Source organism: Geospiza fortis, unplaced genomic scaffold (genome assembly GCF_000277835.1).
Source record: "Geospiza fortis unplaced genomic scaffold, GeoFor_1.0 scaffold166, whole genome shotgun sequence".
Lineage (NCBI taxonomy): Eukaryota > Metazoa > Chordata > Aves > Passeriformes > Thraupidae > Geospiza > Geospiza fortis.
In genome coordinates, this window is record NW_005054310.1 from 10,799,245 (window position 1) to 10,817,844 (window position 18,600).

The window sequence follows — 18,600 nt, forward strand, 5'->3', positions numbered from 1 at the left end:
TTTGTTCACATTAGACATGCCCAAGTTTTTAAAATACTATGTATATAGTCCAAAATACTCCAGTTCCCTTTAGCAAGCAGAATATGGTCCATTGCACCAAAGTTTTGCATGTCATTCAGTAGAACTGTTTTGGCTGCTGTGTTTAACCTAGCTAACGTTGCAATGTGAATAGCAGAAATGCCCTTTTTAAGGGAAGCTGGTGTCAAACACGTCCACATTGGATCTTTGCTTACCAAGAGATACCTGCATTTGTGCAATTAGTGTCCCTTGGCTTTGATTGGCTGCAGCCTCTTTCCCAGACTCCCGTCTGGCAGCCTACTTTAAAGTTTTACTCATCTGTTAGGTCTATTTACCTCAGCTGAACTGCTGTCAATAGAGTTTTTAGTCATGTTTGCACTGCTTTTTCAGAGCTCAGATTAACTGTTTAGTCTTTAAGGATGACTCAAGGAGCCTGTATTCCAGGATTGAAATTATTTCTATAGAAAGCTTCTCAACAACACTACATAGGATAGATGAATTATGTAATTTCCTGGTAGCAGTTAATGGAAATATAGGAAATGTGAGAGGTAGGGGAATGAATTCAGGATTTCAGATTGACTCCTTGCCACTGTGACTAAACAGCCTGTTAGTGTTGTTGGAGGTGTCTCACACTGTAGTCACACACTTAGAATCTTGAGTGATTCTAAGACTGATATAGAACAGTGACTTTGTGTTTTAAATGTAATAGAAACATTTAGCTTTTCCAGCTAATAAGACGTAAGACACAAATAGTAATTGGTTCCTTGTCATGATAAAATTTCAAATACATTTTTCTGTTTTCAGCTGAGGAAGCAGAAGCAGATATATGCAGCTTTTCAGTAGTGATTGACTGGAAAAATTTGCAATATATTTTTCAGCCTGAAATTTGGAATAATTTTGAATTGTTGCGGGAGATGGCATGAAATAAAGTAAGTCTGCAGCCTCACTGACTGCAGCAACAGAGGAGTCTGTGCTTTCCAGAAAATGAACAAAGAAGAAATAATGCCCAAATCCCAAAGATAAATGAGAAAGGGGTGAGAGCCATGCCTAGTAATGATGTGGCTGTCAAGAGAAAGACATTCAGGAAGGTGGTGATTATCTCTGTACTTCTAAGGATAGAGCCACACTGTGGTTTTGCGCTATGTAAGCTTGCAAAGTAGGATTAATGGGACTTACACAATGCCTAGGCCTTCATCTCTGAGCAGTAGAAAATGTAATCAAAGAGATTCCAAGGAGGAGGTAGGAAAACTAAGTGAATGAGACAGGTTTGGGGGTTTTTCTGTGTGAGATAATTTTGGGTGTATTTCCTCCCTGCCAACCAACCAACCAACATAAGTAACAAAGAATGAAGCAACATAGACTTAATTATCAGTTTTTAGGTTGTCCATTCATAATTACTGACAAATTTCACAAAATGCAAGTCGTATCTGCCACTCATTGGACAGTTGTGAATACAAGAAATTAAAGTGGTTTGAGGAGTTGATCAATGTGCTAAACTTTCTGTTTTCCCTTGGTCATAAGTCTGAATCCAAACTAGCTGAGATAGCACAGGGAAGTGTATGTGCGTTGCTCAGGGGAAGGCATGCACAATCTAGACAGTGAAGGTGATAAATGCAGAAATGAGAAAATGTTCTCCTTGACATTCTAAGAACTCAGTGAATGGATGGCAGGAGTTTGCTGGGTCATGGATCTTGTATGGACATTTAAAATAATACAAAAGGAAAGTGTCATTTGGAGGCCAGTGGGAAGAAGGATTGTGGAAGAGAAGGGATGATTTAAAAAACTGTTGATAATTAATTGAACAAACGCAACAGCAAGGGGGCTCCTGAAAGATTCCTTTTGCTGGAAGAACATGGAGAAGATTCCATGTCATCACAGTGTGTTAAATAATACTAAAGGATAGTCACATTATTAATACAGCTCCGTAAATACAAGCAGACCATGCTAATAATTTTTTACACCCTGTACACAGATGCTTACCAGTGTAATATTTGATCACTTTCTGCATACAAATAGATAAAGAGTAGTCAAACTTCTAAGCAGGTTTTGTAGGCTTCCTGTCTCATCTTCTTAGAAACCTCTGCTTTGAACAATATATATTATTTTTAGGCACTGGGGGAATGTGGAAATTTGATGGCAAGAGGAAAGGGTTGATGTAATTCAGCTGTAGATGAAATGCTACATAGGCAATAACTACCAAGATCTGGAACAGCTAATCATCAGGTAATGTCTTGACTGTGACTCAGTCTATTGAATGAAAGGACTTAGGAAGATGAAGGATGATATGCTTCCCCAGAGAGATACCAATCACAAACTAATCAGAGTATCCTGGGAAGCATCTAGCCAAGCAGAAATTAAATCTTCAGCGGACTTTTCCATTTACACAGTACTAGTCCAGACATTCATGTTGCTGAAACATCTTTATTTCTGAAGGAAAATAAAGACAGGAGTCACCAGCATCATGGGATGTTTACTGATTGTGACAGTTGCTGTCAGGAGGAACATTCTGTTCCACACCACCCGGGGTGTGGGTGCTAATGTCTTAGGATGAAAGGGGTGCAGAAAAATGATACTAGATTTGTCTTTCTAGAAATCTTTCTATATGTGCTTAATACTCACCTAACCAGATTATCTTAAAGTTTTTAGAAGCCTCCAGGTAGCCTGATATAAATCTGCCCTTCACTCTTTGTCAGGATGCCTTTCAGTGGGCAGTGGAAGAGGAGTGGGCTGGCAAGAGACGGGAAAAAGAGGCATTTGTGGCAGCATTGGGAGAAGAAAGGACAGTATTCACTGGCAAATTTACCATCTCTAAACTCACTGGTCTGTCCTGATAACTAAACATGGACCCATAGTTTTAAGAAGAAATACCCCTTTTGAATGTTGTCAGTGACAGCTGCAGTCCATAAGAAGACATGCTTAAGCTTGTGCTTAGATTATTCAGTTTAACAGGTTTTCAATTCAGTTTCAATTAATTTTTTAAATTGGGCATTTATTGTTTGTTGGGTTTTCTGTCTTTTATTTAACATAGTTTGGTCATTCTATATAGACAGGTCCCTGTTACCTGGAGACATTATAAAGTTGCTGTCAAAACTGCAGCAAAATGCTTGGATTGTTTATTTAGGGGAGTTCAATGGATGAGATAGAATTTTCTTAGCTGCATGGTGGCCAAGTGTTGTGATTGTGGAGGTGGGCTTGTGAGCTCTGCTTGAAATTTCTGGCAACCACACAGGCTTGAATCATGCAGTCTGCTGCCATGTTCTAACCTTTCAGAAACAATCCTTGGGTGCATAAAGATACATGGGAAAGGGTCAAGGGCCATCTGGGCAGAGCCATCTTTCACAGACTCAGAATTTCTAAGTTTTTCTTGTTTCCAAGACTTTATGGAGTAGAGCTGATTTTCTTGTTGAAAGCAAGTGTTTGTGATACAGTGTCACTGCATTAGAATGGTTTCATATGCAAAGACCTCCAAAGCCTGTTGGTGAAATAAAAAATAGCTTTATGATTTCACACTAGGGTGGATGTGTTCTTTTGATGGTTCTTCTGTATGTGTTATTTTCTATGTTTCTTTGAAGAATCAGGTTTGTTGCCGTTAATAAGGAGACTGGATTCAGTGGACTATGTTTTGAGGTGGTTTGTTGTTTTACTTTTTTTTTTAAACTTTGTTTTACTTTTTTTAAGATGCCTGAGTAGTCTCACTCGTGTGTTCAGAGTATTTTGGCTTCAGGAGCATATTTTCTTCTAAGATAGAATGACAGTGATTTTGATGTCTTCTGCCTTTTCTGTGAACAGTCATAGTCTTCCTGTTGGGAGCATGAGGATGTGTTAAGTTAACAGTTCATTGCCATTGTGTGCACCTCAGGCAATGCTGCACTGCATTTTTTCCTGTCACATGTAGTTGTTTTTAGAAACTGAAATGTATGGGACAAGGGAAAGGGCTTAATATTTTGAATATTTCAGTTTAGTGTCATGGCCTGTAATGCATTGGAGGTGATATGTATGACTGGGTGATTGTCTTGTCTAGCCTAGATTCAAAATCTGCTTGTTTGTGGTAAAGATTTGTATAGAATTATTTAATATACTTCCTTCTAGAAGAAGGAGGTTTGGGGAGAAGGGGAGAGGAAGGAGACACAGTACTGAGCTTTTATGACTCTTTGTGAGTCACACACTCTGCATGTAGTGGGTTGACCCTGGCTGGACTCCAGGCACACCCCAAAGCGGCTCTCCCACTCCCCTCCACAGCTGTACAGGAAAGAGAAAATGTAACAAAAGATTGGTGAATTGAGATAAGGACTGGGAGAGCACTTTGGAAGCTTATATCACACAAGATAATTTATATTTTATAACCTAATTATAACCAATATTTTTGAATTTCAAAAACCACATTTTTGTTGCTACACCTATCACTTATTTTTGATCATCAATTCCAAAACTTTAATTTTTTCATGCTGACGAAGTAGTAAGAAAGAGCTGCAAGTTAAAAAATGAAAGTAAAGTAGAAAGGAAAATAAAAGGAATAATGCTAATTAATATAGGTCATTCAAAGTAAAAAATGAATAAAACAAAAAGTCTCGTACTTTTAGATATTTTAAAATTGTCTAAAAATTGCAGTCTATTTAAACAGAATAGAGAAATCTTTCAGCGAAAGTATAATTCATTTGCATCTCCAAATCAATGGTTAGCAAATTAGACCTCTAACTATGTAATCTGGAACTTGAAAGTTGTAACCTACTCCTGTTATTTCATGATTGTGCTAACTTGATGAGCCTTGACTGTGTCCCAAGCAACAGAGACAGACATCTGTACCTAGCAGTTACGTTACTCAGCCTTTATACTTTGCATAATGTAATTGCAGTAATGGACCCATTAAAAAAAAAAGCAAGACAGTTTGCTGTGAAGATTTTTTATGTAAGTCTTAAATAGTGAATAGGAGTTTTAGTGAGCAATCCAGTACGAGCTGTGTCTGCATGCTGCTATAAAACCTGGTGCTGCTGGGGTGCAGGAATATCACCAAGGCCATGGTATGACAAACACCAGTCTTGGTGACATCTGTCTGTCATTTGATCATTGGAGACTTGATCCTGGTTTTGTTGGGGGGTAAGAAAAAAAGACAATCACAAAAATAGTTACTGTACAATAAAATTCATATACTTTAATATGCCTTAGCAGTAATGATAAAGAAATGGGATAATCAAGGTACAAATCCATAATGTTTAAATAACGTAATGTGTGGGGTGAGGAAACATCAAAGGACTGTGATAACAAATAAACATGTGGCCTCAGTGATCACCCTTTATCATGCAACATTCCTCTTCAAGAAACTAATTATATATTAATGCCACTGGCTCTGCTCTCACACTCCATTTTCCCATGCAGCCATGAGCTGTGTTGCAGGCAGTCACCTTTCTTGGTGTCACCTGAGACATGTCTCTTCTGCCATCTCAGTAGCTATCTGTACTCCATATTGCTTCAGCGTCCTTCACCTTTCTGCTTATGTGTGCCTTTTTGGGGACTTTGTGGGGATTTTTTCTCCTCTAATATTTTTTCTTATGATATCCTAGAGTCCTGTAGATGGGTTTAGAATATTCTTGCAGCTGAATCAGTCGTTTTATTTTGAAATGCAGTTCTCTTTAAGAAAATGTATCAATTCTGTAAGCAGTATGCCTATGCGTTTATAGAAAAATAATTGCGTTGTGTTGTTTTGTTTTGTTTTTATTCTCTGAAGCGGTGTGTGTATTTGAAGGCAGAACCTACTTTGAAGGACAAAGAGAAACTGTGTATTCAGGCTCAGGGGACTGTGTTCTTTTTGAGTGCAAGGTAAGAATACTCTTGATGGAATAAAAATTCTTGCATGTTAGAAATATCAAAGTCACGCTTTTGAAATATAGATAGGTGTACCTTAGGAAGTGACAGAAAAGGCATCCAATAGGTCCTGTGTTTATGTTGTCTGAGTTCCACATCAAATTTTTGCAAATAAATTTACTTTGCATAGCTGCAAGCTTTGATACAGCTTCACAATCAAGCAGCATTCTTTCTTCCCTAGGTATCGTCCCCACCGTCAGTAATGAAACATCAACAGATTACCTTATGTTTCCATCTGCAGTGTTATTGTTCAAAATTATGTGCTCAGGTGTAAGAGATAAAACAGATGTGATGGGGGCATAGTTTGGAATTCAGGATCATTCTTCAGAGGAAAAGCTAGGGGGAAAAGAAGAAAAAGAGCTGGTACACCAGGTATCTGGTATTTCTAGTGATGGAAATGGGGTAGGCTTGGGGTTTTTATTTGTAAACAGAATATACCTGATGCTGAGTCAGTCTTGCCCTGCTGCATGAATAAAGCTGCTCTTTAGGGCAAAAACATACTTTAAAATATACCTCAGGGACAGCTGTGGGTTAAGAATTACACAAACTGCTGCAGTGAGTTGTGTGTTTTCTCTCTAGGGGAGGGATGGGGAAAAATCCTGTCTGGTTAGAGAGCTGCAGGCTGTGGGCTGGAGTTGAAAACCTTAACACACATTTCTCAGCAGAGAAAAAGAGGCGAGCAATTCCTCTCCCTTCTCATCATGCAGCAGTCCATCAGACCAGTTTCTGGAAATCTCAAACATTTTCATACAGTTGTTAAAATTGTATCTTACAAAGAAGAACTGGGAATTCTTTTCTAACTGCTGTTTATTTTAATCCTTATGAGCTTAATTGCTGCAGTAGGGCCTTTGACACCCTTTTGAGAATGGCAAGAAGAAGCTGACCAGAAATAATTTTGGATTCAGCTGTAGGCTTTTTGGGGCTATGAGCTTGTATTTTCAACATGGCACCCAAGACATGAATTCTGTGATTAGTCGATGGATATAATTAACAATGATCAAAAGTTATGTGACGTTGCCTTGTGTTCCTTGCGGCTGGCAATTGTGATGCTGTATGAAAAAAAATGCCTCTGTTGGCTGGGCTAGTCTGTGTTTTGTTGATTAGACTTGTTTTCTGGTAGGCTGCCTCGCTGTCTTGGTAGAAATAGTAAGCAGCAACTTTAGCTGATTGAAATGTTGCTTTTTCAAGGATTGAAGTGCACACAGTTTCTGCTGAACAGCCTCGTGAATGATAATTCGGAGCATAAAATCTGTAAACTTTGTTGGTCAGTTAGGAATTCATAGATGGGAATTATTTTATTACTACCAGAGTTCACATAAAAGGATATAATTAATGACTTCAAGTCAAGAGGTATTAATAGGAATGGCACAGGTACTGGTTTCATGCTTGAAAGATTATAATGATGTTATCAAGGCAATGTATGGAAATTTTTCATTTTGTCTGGATGTAATTAAAAGCCTCATGTTTTGTTTTGATTGGCTGCTGCAATTGTGCATGCTATAGGCATGCACTTCTCTATTTGAATATTAAAAATAAGTGAATGAAAAATTATCTTCCAAATTAGAATTTATAAAAGATTAAAATGAAATCCAGAGTACCTTTATTGGTGTTATTTCTATCGAAGGTTAATTTAGCCTATGGGATCGCTGGGTTTTGTTTGTTCTGGTGTACAGCACATCTCTGTCTGGTTTGCTTTATTGTATTATAAGATTAGGGCTGGTCTCTGTCAGGATTGTTTAAGGTAAAGTTTGAGCAGTCATTTTGATATTGGCCATTGTGTACATGTTCATCTTTATATTTCATGCTTAAAGAGGATTTAAAATTAAATGCTAGACTAATAATAATAATAATGCACATACATAAAATGGCAGATGAATTATTGTAGATGTTTTTCTTGCATGCAGAAATGCATAGTCCTGAGTTCATTGAAGTCTTATTTTAACCACATCGCTTATTTTATGTCAGATGCCTCTGAGGAACATGCTGTTCTTTGTCTTGTTTTCTTTCTTTGCCCTATCATGACTAGAGCCCTGCAAGACACATTATTTATGGCCTGAGGGAGCCTAAAGGAGGTACACCCATGGTAGCCAGGTTGCTAAGGCAAGCACGGTGTGTGGCCATACTGCAGCAATTTCAGGTCACCTGCACCGAGTGCCTGAACATGCTTATGCACCATCTTGTGGTGTTGTACACTTCCAGATGCCTGATGAAAACCTCTCTTTCCTAATGGGGACTCGGTGCCAGTTTCTTTCAGTGTTGCTGCCACTGAAAGCAGTGAGATCAGAGATGCTCAAGTTTGATTTTACTTGCTGTATATATAACAAGCTTCTTTAGACTATTCATTATGGGGACCCTTGACTCTGGAATCTGCTGCCTCAGTTTTTGAGAAATAATTGTAACTCTTACAGGCATAATGCAAAGAGAAGCTTCTGAGACAAGTTACTTGACAGCTAGGATAAGAGAAGAATGAGAGTTGTTGCCACACTTCTGCTTGCTTGAAAAAGTGTGAGGATAGGAAAGTTCCTGATGCTTTTTTTGTGCTATGTTGTCCACTCAAATGGTTTTTGAAGGTACCTGGAGTTTGGCCTAGGCATGGGTTTGTGTACATTATAATGGTGAAACTCCACTAAAGTTATAACTTCCTTTATTTCCTATCTCACAGTATTAATCAATCACCTCAATTTAACAGGACCACAAAATGCAGCGAATTCCAAAAGACATCTGTCCAGTTTTGAACTGCCCAGAATCTCAACAGATCCCCTTATCTCACAGTTGCTGCAAAGTCTGTAAAGGTAAGGTAGTAGCAGGATATATATATAAGCTCAGTGTAATTTTTCATTCTTACAGATTGCAAATAGATTTTTTTTCTGATAATTTTGAATAAGACACTCCTATGCATGATGATCACTGTAAATCTTGGGAAGCTGAATAGGTAACAACTGCACTGTGACATCTGAAAGTTGTTTGTAAAATGTTTAGTAATGTAAATTCTGTGACACAAGTTTTTGTGTTTTATTCCAGCCAAAAATGGATGGAGAGTCTAAGAAATCATGTGTATAATTACTGATTTTTCTTCCCTTCACACACTCCAGTGTCCAAATGAAATAGACTGGAGAAATATGCATGTTTGCCAGCATCTTTCTGGGGTGCTTTGAGATATCTCTTTCAGAGAACCGTTTGTGCTAAGCAGTTCAAGTACTTGGGTAACTTGTTCACCTCTGGGGTTGTAGTCTACATCTATAAGCAGAAACTTTGGGAAATATTTTTGTATGCTGTGCACCTTTGTGTGCTGCACCCAGTCTGATCCTTACCAAAGGAGGGAGATGCAGGAAGTGCTCTGAGTCCTTGGCCCACCCTTTTGATCTGGACTAACACGGGTACCTTCAAAGCTATTAGCATTTGCATCTTCAGGTGGCTACATCTGTTTCTTCTATAACTAAATAAGATAAATTGAAAGGCATGAAGGAATGTGTTAGGCTCTTGGCCTGATTTTAGGTATACATCAGTGAAGATTGCAGCTATGGCTATTTCTGTACTAATCAGCACAAACATGAAGAATATGATTAATGACATCAAGCAGAGGGATAAGAAAGTAGAAGAAAAGAACTTAAGAGAAGACAGGTCTTCAAGTCTGTCACAGTCCAAAAGTATTTTTAATGATAATTTTCTATAAAATCTTCAGTAGCTTAGAGAAAAGGAGTCTTTGTTTCTTGTGCCTGATATAGCTAGAAAATTTTAATATATGTCGGTTGAGTGCTTTCTGAATATTTTCAATCTTCCCTGAACTATGCTAGCTTGGCTTCTGATGAGGCAAGGAGCTTATTCTTTAAATGAGAAGCTGCTGTAGGCTGTTATTCAGCAGCATGCATTTTGTTTATTAATACAGCTGCTGTATGAATGTTGAGAATCTTAATAATAATCAGTATGAAAGCCCTCATGCTTTCTGGATGACATGTATCTTCATAGTTAATGTCAAAATCTGATGCAATCCAATCCAATCCAGAAATAAGCCTCTTGCTTTTCCATGAACTCAGGAGGTGGGCAGCAAAAAGGCAAAAAGTAGATGATGCCGTGGCCAGAGGTTGCTCCTGACGCACCTGCTGCTGCTGTCATCAAGGAGTATTGGAGACCTCTTGCACAATTAAAGTGTAGAATATTTTGCTCCATAATGTTCTATGTTAGACACCATCACTGTGGTAGCTGTGGTGGATGATGATGTCTGGGTAACATTACCTAAGCATGCCTTTAGTTTAGAGAAACAACCCACAGCAGGAGGAAGAAAAGCATTAGCCTGTCATATCACAGTAGGTCTGTGATGTTTCTATCATAACCATGTCACTGGGTCTCAGTACTAAAACATTTTGTCTCTATGGGATCTTCTGCTTCCTTTTCTTTGGCTTCATTCGTGTTGTTTCACACTGTTCCTGAGCTGTTCAAGTGCAAAAGACTTTTTTTACCTGACCTCGAAGCATCTCTTCTGCTGCTGTCCTGCTTGGGATCCTTGTTTAACTAAGCTGTGAGGTTAGGGTTAGAAGCTCTTTTGCGGCAAAATATGAAGCAGAAACCAGGTGGAATGATAAAACTAATAATCTTTACTGCTGAAAAATACTTTTTTGCTCTTTTGCAAGAGGCTTGTGTTGCAGCCTGATGCTAGCTTGCATTCTGGAGCTGTTGCTGTTACACCAGTCCTTGTCCCCTGAGCTTAGCCTACACTCCCAAGGTCTCCTGTGGTTTTCTGAGAAGAAAGTAATTATTGGAAAACACTGCTGCTGCTTGATCAATTAATGCTTCAGTGAAAGAAGGAAACTTGAAACAAATAAAATTAATGAGAAAACAGGGAAGGAGACAAGCTCTACACCTTTATATACAGATCTGGAAACTGAAAGCTTCAAGTCAGTTTCTAGAACCACTTAATGTTGTTCAACAACATTAAATCATTAGATTTCATGAGGGCAAACAGTAATTTAAAAAGAAACCTACTGAGTTGAAAAGTTCAATCTAAATTTTCCTGCCTGGAAAAGAACTTCTTAGTCTTAAAAATTTATAATTAAGGTACAATGTAAAATGGCCACTCAGGAAAAATAGAAAAGAAAAAAATAAGAAAATAGGAAAGAGGGATGGCTAACAGGTGAGATTTAAAAATAAAATTCTCTGTAATGGAAAGAATGATGTAATAAGGGAAGAGTATTCAGTTAGTGGAGGAAGGGAAGAGATAAGAGGAGAGTAAAGCAAAACAAGTCAATGTTAATCAAAGACTTTTGGTTAAATATAGAAGGATTTTACAAATACACCTGGGAACTTAAAGTGCTAAAAGTAATATCACTAGTAAATGAGATGCTGAGTGTCTAAGCTGTTAAGGTCTTTTACAAATGTGCTAACAAACAAACACAAAAAAAAAGAAAATGACAAGAACTATATAATTAAGACATGTCCTGTGAAAGTAATTAACAATGACAAGGACACAGTAAGGGGATTTGAACAAGCCTCCTATCCAGCTGCTTCAGATCAGTGCTATAACCTGAAATTGAATTGAAGACCTAGAGACAGTCTGTTCTGGTGGCCTTTACTACTCCTCTCATCCATTTCTGCTTGGTACAATTTATTTTTCTGTATCTCACAGACAATAGAAAGGTATTCTTTGACCTAACTGAGAAAAAGAGCCGAGAAAAAGATAGCACTGTCTTTGACAGGTATGTTTTGTAATCCCTGGATTCTTTTTAACCCTCAATCATGCTTGTTTCTGTACAGGCCATGACTTTTGCACTGAAGGACATAACTGCATGGAGCATTCTGTGTGCCGGAACCTGGAGGACAGAGCTGTCTGTAGCTGCCGGGACGGCTTCCGAGCCCTTCGAGAGGACAATGCCTACTGTGAAGGTGATGCCTTGTGCGCAGGATTAGCACTTCTCTATAAATTACTGTGGGATGAGTCCACAGATTCACAAGCTGTCAAAGGGATTGACATATTCAATGCAATGAATTGGATGTTGATCAACTAAAATAATCTCTTCAAATAAGTTCTTTAAAAGAAAACTAAAAAAATCTGATCAGCATGGAGGTAACCAGTTAATATGGCTGAGGTCTTGAATTAGAAAAGGGCTTCCATAGGAAAATTTTCCTTTTTTTTCCAAGGTATTCAGATACTTAGGCAATCTAAATTCAACCATTTGAAAAACTTATTAGTGTAACATTTAGTTTCTGTTTTCAGTGCTGCATGTTCCTATTTTCTCTCCTCAGGAAGTAAGAAAGGCTATAAATTAGATTCTAGTATTGTTAATCACACTGAGTAAAGATTCATTATTTGAGTTGCTCTATTGTTATCAGGAAGCAACAAGCTACTTAATCAGAAGAGAATCATCTGTACAATCTAGCATCATCAGGGGAAAGGAACTCATCCCCACTCCAGCAGTGAAAGCCAAAGTCCTCTGCAGAGTCTCCCAGTGTTGGTGCTAGCTGTTGCTCTGCCTCATGAAAACCCTGATTCTGTAAACACAATACTAGCGTGCTGTCAGGCCCTTCTCACAATAAAGCTCAAGTGTTGGCAGCAGAATGGGCTTTGTCTAGTAAGCAGTTCTTTTCAGATTAAATTGAAAGTCAAGCACCTATGAGGAGGTGTAGCTTAAGGTACTCTGCAGTCCCACCTAATACCTTCATTATTCTCTGATGATGCACAATAAATGGGATAAATTGAGGCCTTTTAAGGTTGTTGCTTTGGCTGAACTCTGCTGAAGTTAATGCCCAGAGCTTGCTTGAGTTAGTAGCTGCATTAACGTCAGTGGGAATGCTCATTTGTAGACTTACATTTGAGAATTTGTGGCTGTTTTTGGGAAAGGAGCATATAATTAATGCAGCTTTATATACATCTCTACTTAATTTTTATGGTAAGCCTTCTGATGTAAGCTGATTTTGAGAAGCAGAACTAAAAATCTTCCAGAACCAAATCCCTTTCCCCCTATCCTGTTCCAGGAGATATCTGACATCAGGACCTGCCGTGAAACTTGTAGCATCAATTGCTTTTTATACTGGAGTCCCTGGAGACTGCTGTGGCTTAGGCTGTGGATCTGTGTCCCTGGGAGCTCATCAGCCATTCCTTGTTTTAGGGAGTCACTGGAGCAAAGGAGTTATGGTGAATTTAGGGGCTTTAAGAGGTTTTTTTACCTGCAGCTCTATTGTTACTCTGCTGAATGAAAGCAAAAAACCAAATTGCACTTTCTTGGTGGTCTCCATGTCTCTCACATTAGAGTCTGTTGCTTTGTGTGTAACTTGTCAGGCATGCCATAAGCAAAAAAAGAGAAGAAACTTTTTAATCATCATTGAGGGTGAAATCTTTGATGAGGACACAGTAGATATGAGGCTGATGCATTCTTATTATAAGAGGATTTACCAGTTTCTGCAGTACCTGATTTCAATATGATGATCTTTTGAGAAGATTTCTTGGCCCAATTGTTTCTGTATGGTAAAATGATGTTGGTCCTGGGTGGTAATTATGAATTTGCTTAACTTCTTTCAGAGAACAGGCATAAGTGAATAAAAGATTGGGACGTGTTATTTACATAAAAATAATAATTTTGCTTATTACATTTATAGGCATTAAATTGCAACTTTAAAATGTTCCTGATCCAGGAACACTTACCCATGTTGAAGGTAATGGGAGTAAGTTACACTAGGAAGATGTGCCCACATGAGCAAAGCTCAGGAGGCTAGGTCACTTCCCAAGAGGTTCTCCCTGCGAGAGGTGAAGCTGCCTCAACAGGCAAACCATCCTGGCTTTGCTTCTGGTTCTGTGGTGTAGCTGTGGTGTTGGCACCACACTTGAGCCATGCACAGTTGGTACAGGGGTCCAGATGTGCCCTTGACTGTCCATCCCTGACTGACTGTGGGGTCGTGTGCTGGAAGGATGGCAGATAAGGCTACAAATCAAAACTTCAGGATTGTTTTTGTGGAAGGGGCAGGGGGCTGAAATACCCATGTTTCTTCAGAGTTGTGCTTTTATTATTGTATCCCTTTTTCGGTTCAAATGTCTCTTTGAGCAGGGGATTTTATTTCTGGAAAGAGACTCTTACTTTATATACTAAACTAACAAACAGCAAAAGGCACAATGTCAGTAGTGTAACGCCAAGTCTTTTCAGAGTCCTGTGCCTCTTCTTGAAAGGCTGAAATGGTCCCAACCTCCCTTTCTCAGTGGATACCCTTTCTTCAGTCTGCTATTATTTGGTCTTTAATTGCAAGCAGTGCTAGGTATAGAAATGTAGAGTTAACACAAAGCCTTTCAGAGAAGGCTTTTTGTAATGCCTATAGCCCATAGGTATGAGAGCTGTTTCTTTGTTTGCACTGCACAAACTTCGGATATACTGCAAAATTGGATGTCACTGGGTCTGTGTTAGAGCGAAGTTTCACTAAATACAATCCTGATTTGTGCTCTAGCACTATCAAAATGGAAAGAATAAACAGAAGTAACGATGCTCCCATTTGCAGAACTATTCCTTAAGGAGAAACACTCAAAGCTGGTTTCAGTGTGAGTTTGAAAAAGCTGCATAAATTTCACCTGAATGATGGAAGAGTTTGGCTTCTGTCCTAGAATGAACCGGTGCTTTTCCAAAGCTTTGTGATGTCTCTAGATACTTTTATGGTGCTGTCATATTATAATAATATTTGTTAATATTTACATCACATTTAGCTTTCCTTCAGAGTACTGCGTAAAGCAGTACTTAAAGAATTGGTATTTCTTAATTTACATACTGGAAGCCTTATTCCAAATACTTTTAAATCTATTTTCTGCCTCAGGCTATTATGCAGTTTGAGATACTTTGTGAGCAGGTTGTGTATGGATTTTGCTGTGCTGCCCAGGTGTAGGTGCTTTTAATACAGCATCCTACCTAACAATAACAGCTTACTAAAACAGGTGTTCTGGTAACGTGTAATTAGTTTTTTCTGAAGCTATGTGTGCAGTACTCTCAATTTGAAGATTACCCTCTGGAATATATTTCAAAGAGTGTTCAATACCCACTGCTTTTATGATGGTGGAGTTATGCTGAAAAGGCTTTTCAGGATAAAGGTTGTGACTCTTGGCTACCAAGGTAATCTGATGCATCTAGAGGAGCATATTTCAACTATCTCTCTGCAAAATCTGATTTCAGTTCAGAAGTACTGCCAAGGATTGCTGATTAAATAGAGAACAGAGGAAGCTCAAGAAAGAAGACGAGAAAATACAATAATTTTTGTGGAGACCAAGACAGAGCATGACCTGAGAAAACTGCATTATTTACTTCTTTATCAAGAGGATTTTGCCTGATGCAGAGGCTATTTTCCAACACATATCTATCTTGGCTGTGGTAGAGTTAAATTTCCTTGTAGCAGCCTGTGTGGTGCTGTGGTTTAGGTTTGTGATGCCATTCTTAGTAGTGAAAACAGGAGTGCAGTGTGGCTGTTTATCAGAGATTGGTCAAGCATCAATCTGCTGATGATGCTGATCTATCACTTATTTTATGATATCAAAAATGTTTTTTGTATCGACTCATGAGTTTTTTCTCACTTTCACTTTTTGTTAATCCCTCCATCCCACTGAGGGGTTGAACAAGAAAGGAGCTGCTGGGTGCTGAATTGCTGACCAGGGTCAGCCCTCTACATGTCACAAATTTATGTTGTGGGTGTGTGGACATGATGTATATTTTTTGATATTTAGAAATTTAGTTGTACTATTTACACAACTATGTATACAACATAGTTAACTTAGAACAATTTTTCATGAAACAATTTTCAATTTATATTCTAATTTATTCATTCTCCTCAGTAACTCTTCTAGTTTCTCTGCTGTTGTCATGTTTGTCCCAGTTTCAAGTGTAGCAGGTGAAATTAGACCAAAGACTGAATGACTTTGTCTGGATTTGAGAATTACATCAGCTTCACTGATGATTGTCCCTTGAGGGGAGATGGTTTTTAGTTGAGAAATATGCTTTTGAATAAGCTGGCTTGATTTGAATCATTGTCAGGGGAGAGAAATAAGCAGTCTTAGAGGAGAAATTGCCTCTTTCCAGAGATTTCTGGAGCACGTCAGAAATGATACTTGGTTAGACCTTATCAGGTCTCCCTTAGCTCACAGTTGTATGTTACTATTCTGTTTGGAAAGATTTACTAATTTATCCCTGTGTATGCTTAAAAATAATATTAACCCTCTTACCCAAAAATATGAATATTGCCCTTCTTCACTTACCTAATTAGTACAATCTGTTGTTAATCTTCTTGTTAATCTTGTTAGTTTTAACTGCTGGATTACAAAAATAAAGTATATTTTCAAAATTAATTTGACTTCCACGGATTGTAGTCAAGAGAAGATATCTTATAAAGTATAAAGAGTTACAATCAAATTGCAGCGGGATATGTGTTGCATCATATTGGCCAAGTAGAGTTATAAAGAACATATTTTTTCTTAAATTAAGTGTAATATTGGGAGAGTGTAAGCAAGAGACTTCCATAATGGAGATAACCCTCAAAGTATTATAATATATTGTATTGAGTCTTCTGGGTCTTTAATAGACAGTACTGAGCTATTTGCTAGCTTTGCTCTCTTCATGGTATGCACCATTGTTTTTGAGTAAGACTCCTACTAAAAAGCTCTACAGTACTGTCAGCTTTGTGAACCTGGGAAGGCTACTCACACTTCCCTCGTCAAAGAAAAAGTATTTTTTAGAAGTGAAAAGTGTCAATAGTATCACATATAGATAAGAAATAAAGATTTCCAGCTCCATCAGTTGGCAGTTTGTTTGAGTCAGTACCTAGTCATTTTGAGTTGAGTTGGGAAACCAGCCAAGCAGAAAGAAAAACTTTCACTCTAGGAGGGAGGAATTTTATTTCCAAATTTATATAAAAACTAATTAAATAGCATTAATATTAAAATGAAATATTAATATTAAATAGTATTAATGTATTATCAATTATTAATATTTTTTCTCATCAAAAGTACTAAGTGTCATCTTATTTCCATCATTATGTTAGTGAGAAATCTTAATATGTGGCATTAGAAAAGCAGTTTTAATGTGTCAGTGTGGTGGAGCGGGACCAAGCCTTCTTGTCTGCTATAGCTTTAATTAAGGAAAATAATAAAGTTTATTCCTAACTTAAAGTGCAGAAGCAGTATCCCTGACACCAGTTCATAGATTGTGGTTCATACTGAGGTACAGATTGTGTCATCACTCGTAGCAGTGAGATAATTTGTATGTGTACAAATTGTAGGATGTATTTAGTGTTACTTGATTTTGTTTACTTCTGCATTAATTATGTTCAGAATGATTCTATCATCCAGCCATAGCCAGGATTGAGAATGATGTTACTACAATTAAGAAAAAACCAAACAGCTGAAACTAATCATATGAAGGGAGCTTCTTGAAAAATTTTTTAAACTCTGCTCCTACTATCTGGTAAGGAGAGGTTTTATTGCACTGAGAGCAGCCCTTTTCCACTTGCAATATAAACATATGATGTAATTTGTCTTCAGATGAGAAGTTAAGGTGAGAGTTTCCATACAAACGTAGTAGACATTCAAGCAAAAGAGAAAAGAAAATAAAGCCTAAGTTTTGTTCTTATTTTACTTTCGGTTCAGTTTTCACTGTTAGCTGGGAGGTGATTACTGAAAAAATTAGGTGCTTTGACTGTGTGAAAAGTACCCACAGCCAAATGGTTGGGTTTCTTTTGTAACTTTTAAAACCTCAGTCTAAAAGTGCAACGTTTCTTAACAATACATAAAGGCTGGATTCCCAAGAGTTGTAAAAAAGACAGAGAAATGCCTTGCGTTACAGCAAACTGAATTTAAAACAAATATTCTTCCATGAAGAGTGCAGAGCAATAGCAGCCACAGTGTTTGCATCTGTTCTGGTATTTGTAACTAGTTTGACACAGTTTGAGGGACAGCGGAGTTGTGGTATCAGCACTTTTTTGTAAAAGAGGCAGTAATCTACCAGGTAGCTCACAAGAATATGCTGCATGGTTTAGACCCAAAGACAGTTTAACCCACACATGGGGACCTTACCACTGCCTACAGGCGCTGTCTTTACCGTGTTCCAATAGGGAGCTTTAAAATACATTGGTGCAGTACAGTCTGTGCCTTGTCTTCCTGAGAAGAGCCCAATAGATATTTGTAGTCTCTGTATAAAAATATTAATGCTCCTCATTACCCTTTTAAAATAGGGGAAAACAAAAACATGATGAGTGGCAAGTATTTGAAATTCTTGGCATTCACAGTTCAAAATGATAAGTTGTCATACTTAAATAAGAAAAGAAAAATATTGTTTTGCAATTCAGATTTAAAGATGTAATTCTAACTAAGTGCAGTGCTGAAGGGGGTTGGATCATGAGCTGGAGTGCCAGTAAGTTGTTCTGATTTTCAGAATTGACTAATTAGTCATATACAACATCCTTTTTATTCTCAGTATGCAACTGTATCAGACTAGTTATTTGGAGCCTAACGAAAGGCCCTGTGGGATGCTTTCATGTTTGACAAATAACTATATATAGGTACTTGTTTCATCACATGTACACTACTATATGAATTAATTATAAGGTATTAAATAGTAAGAAGATGCAGTTTGCCAAGTAAAATATTCCATGATGGCAGACAGTATTTGTGTTCAAAGATTTCCTGTGATATGTATTTTTAAAACTACACATGTGTGGAGTCCAGTGATGTTTTCACAAGACTGAGATAAAGACTTCCATTTCTTCCAAGAGTCT

At 37.8% G+C, this 18,600-nt stretch overlaps 1 protein-coding gene across 1 annotated transcript in view; it reads left to right on the forward strand.

Moving 5' to 3' along the window:
- Positions 1-18,600, forward strand: part of NELL2 (neural EGFL like 2) — a 117,225-nt gene that overhangs the window by 31,221 nt on the left and 67,404 nt on the right. Inside the window, exons 9-11 of the mRNA XM_005419305.1 lie at positions 5,741-5,832; positions 8,567-8,669; positions 11,626-11,754. Coding sequence (XP_005419362.1) covers positions 5,741-5,832; positions 8,567-8,669; positions 11,626-11,754 — 324 coding nt within the window. The remainder of the gene's footprint in view (positions 1-5,740; positions 5,833-8,566; positions 8,670-11,625; positions 11,755-18,600) is intronic.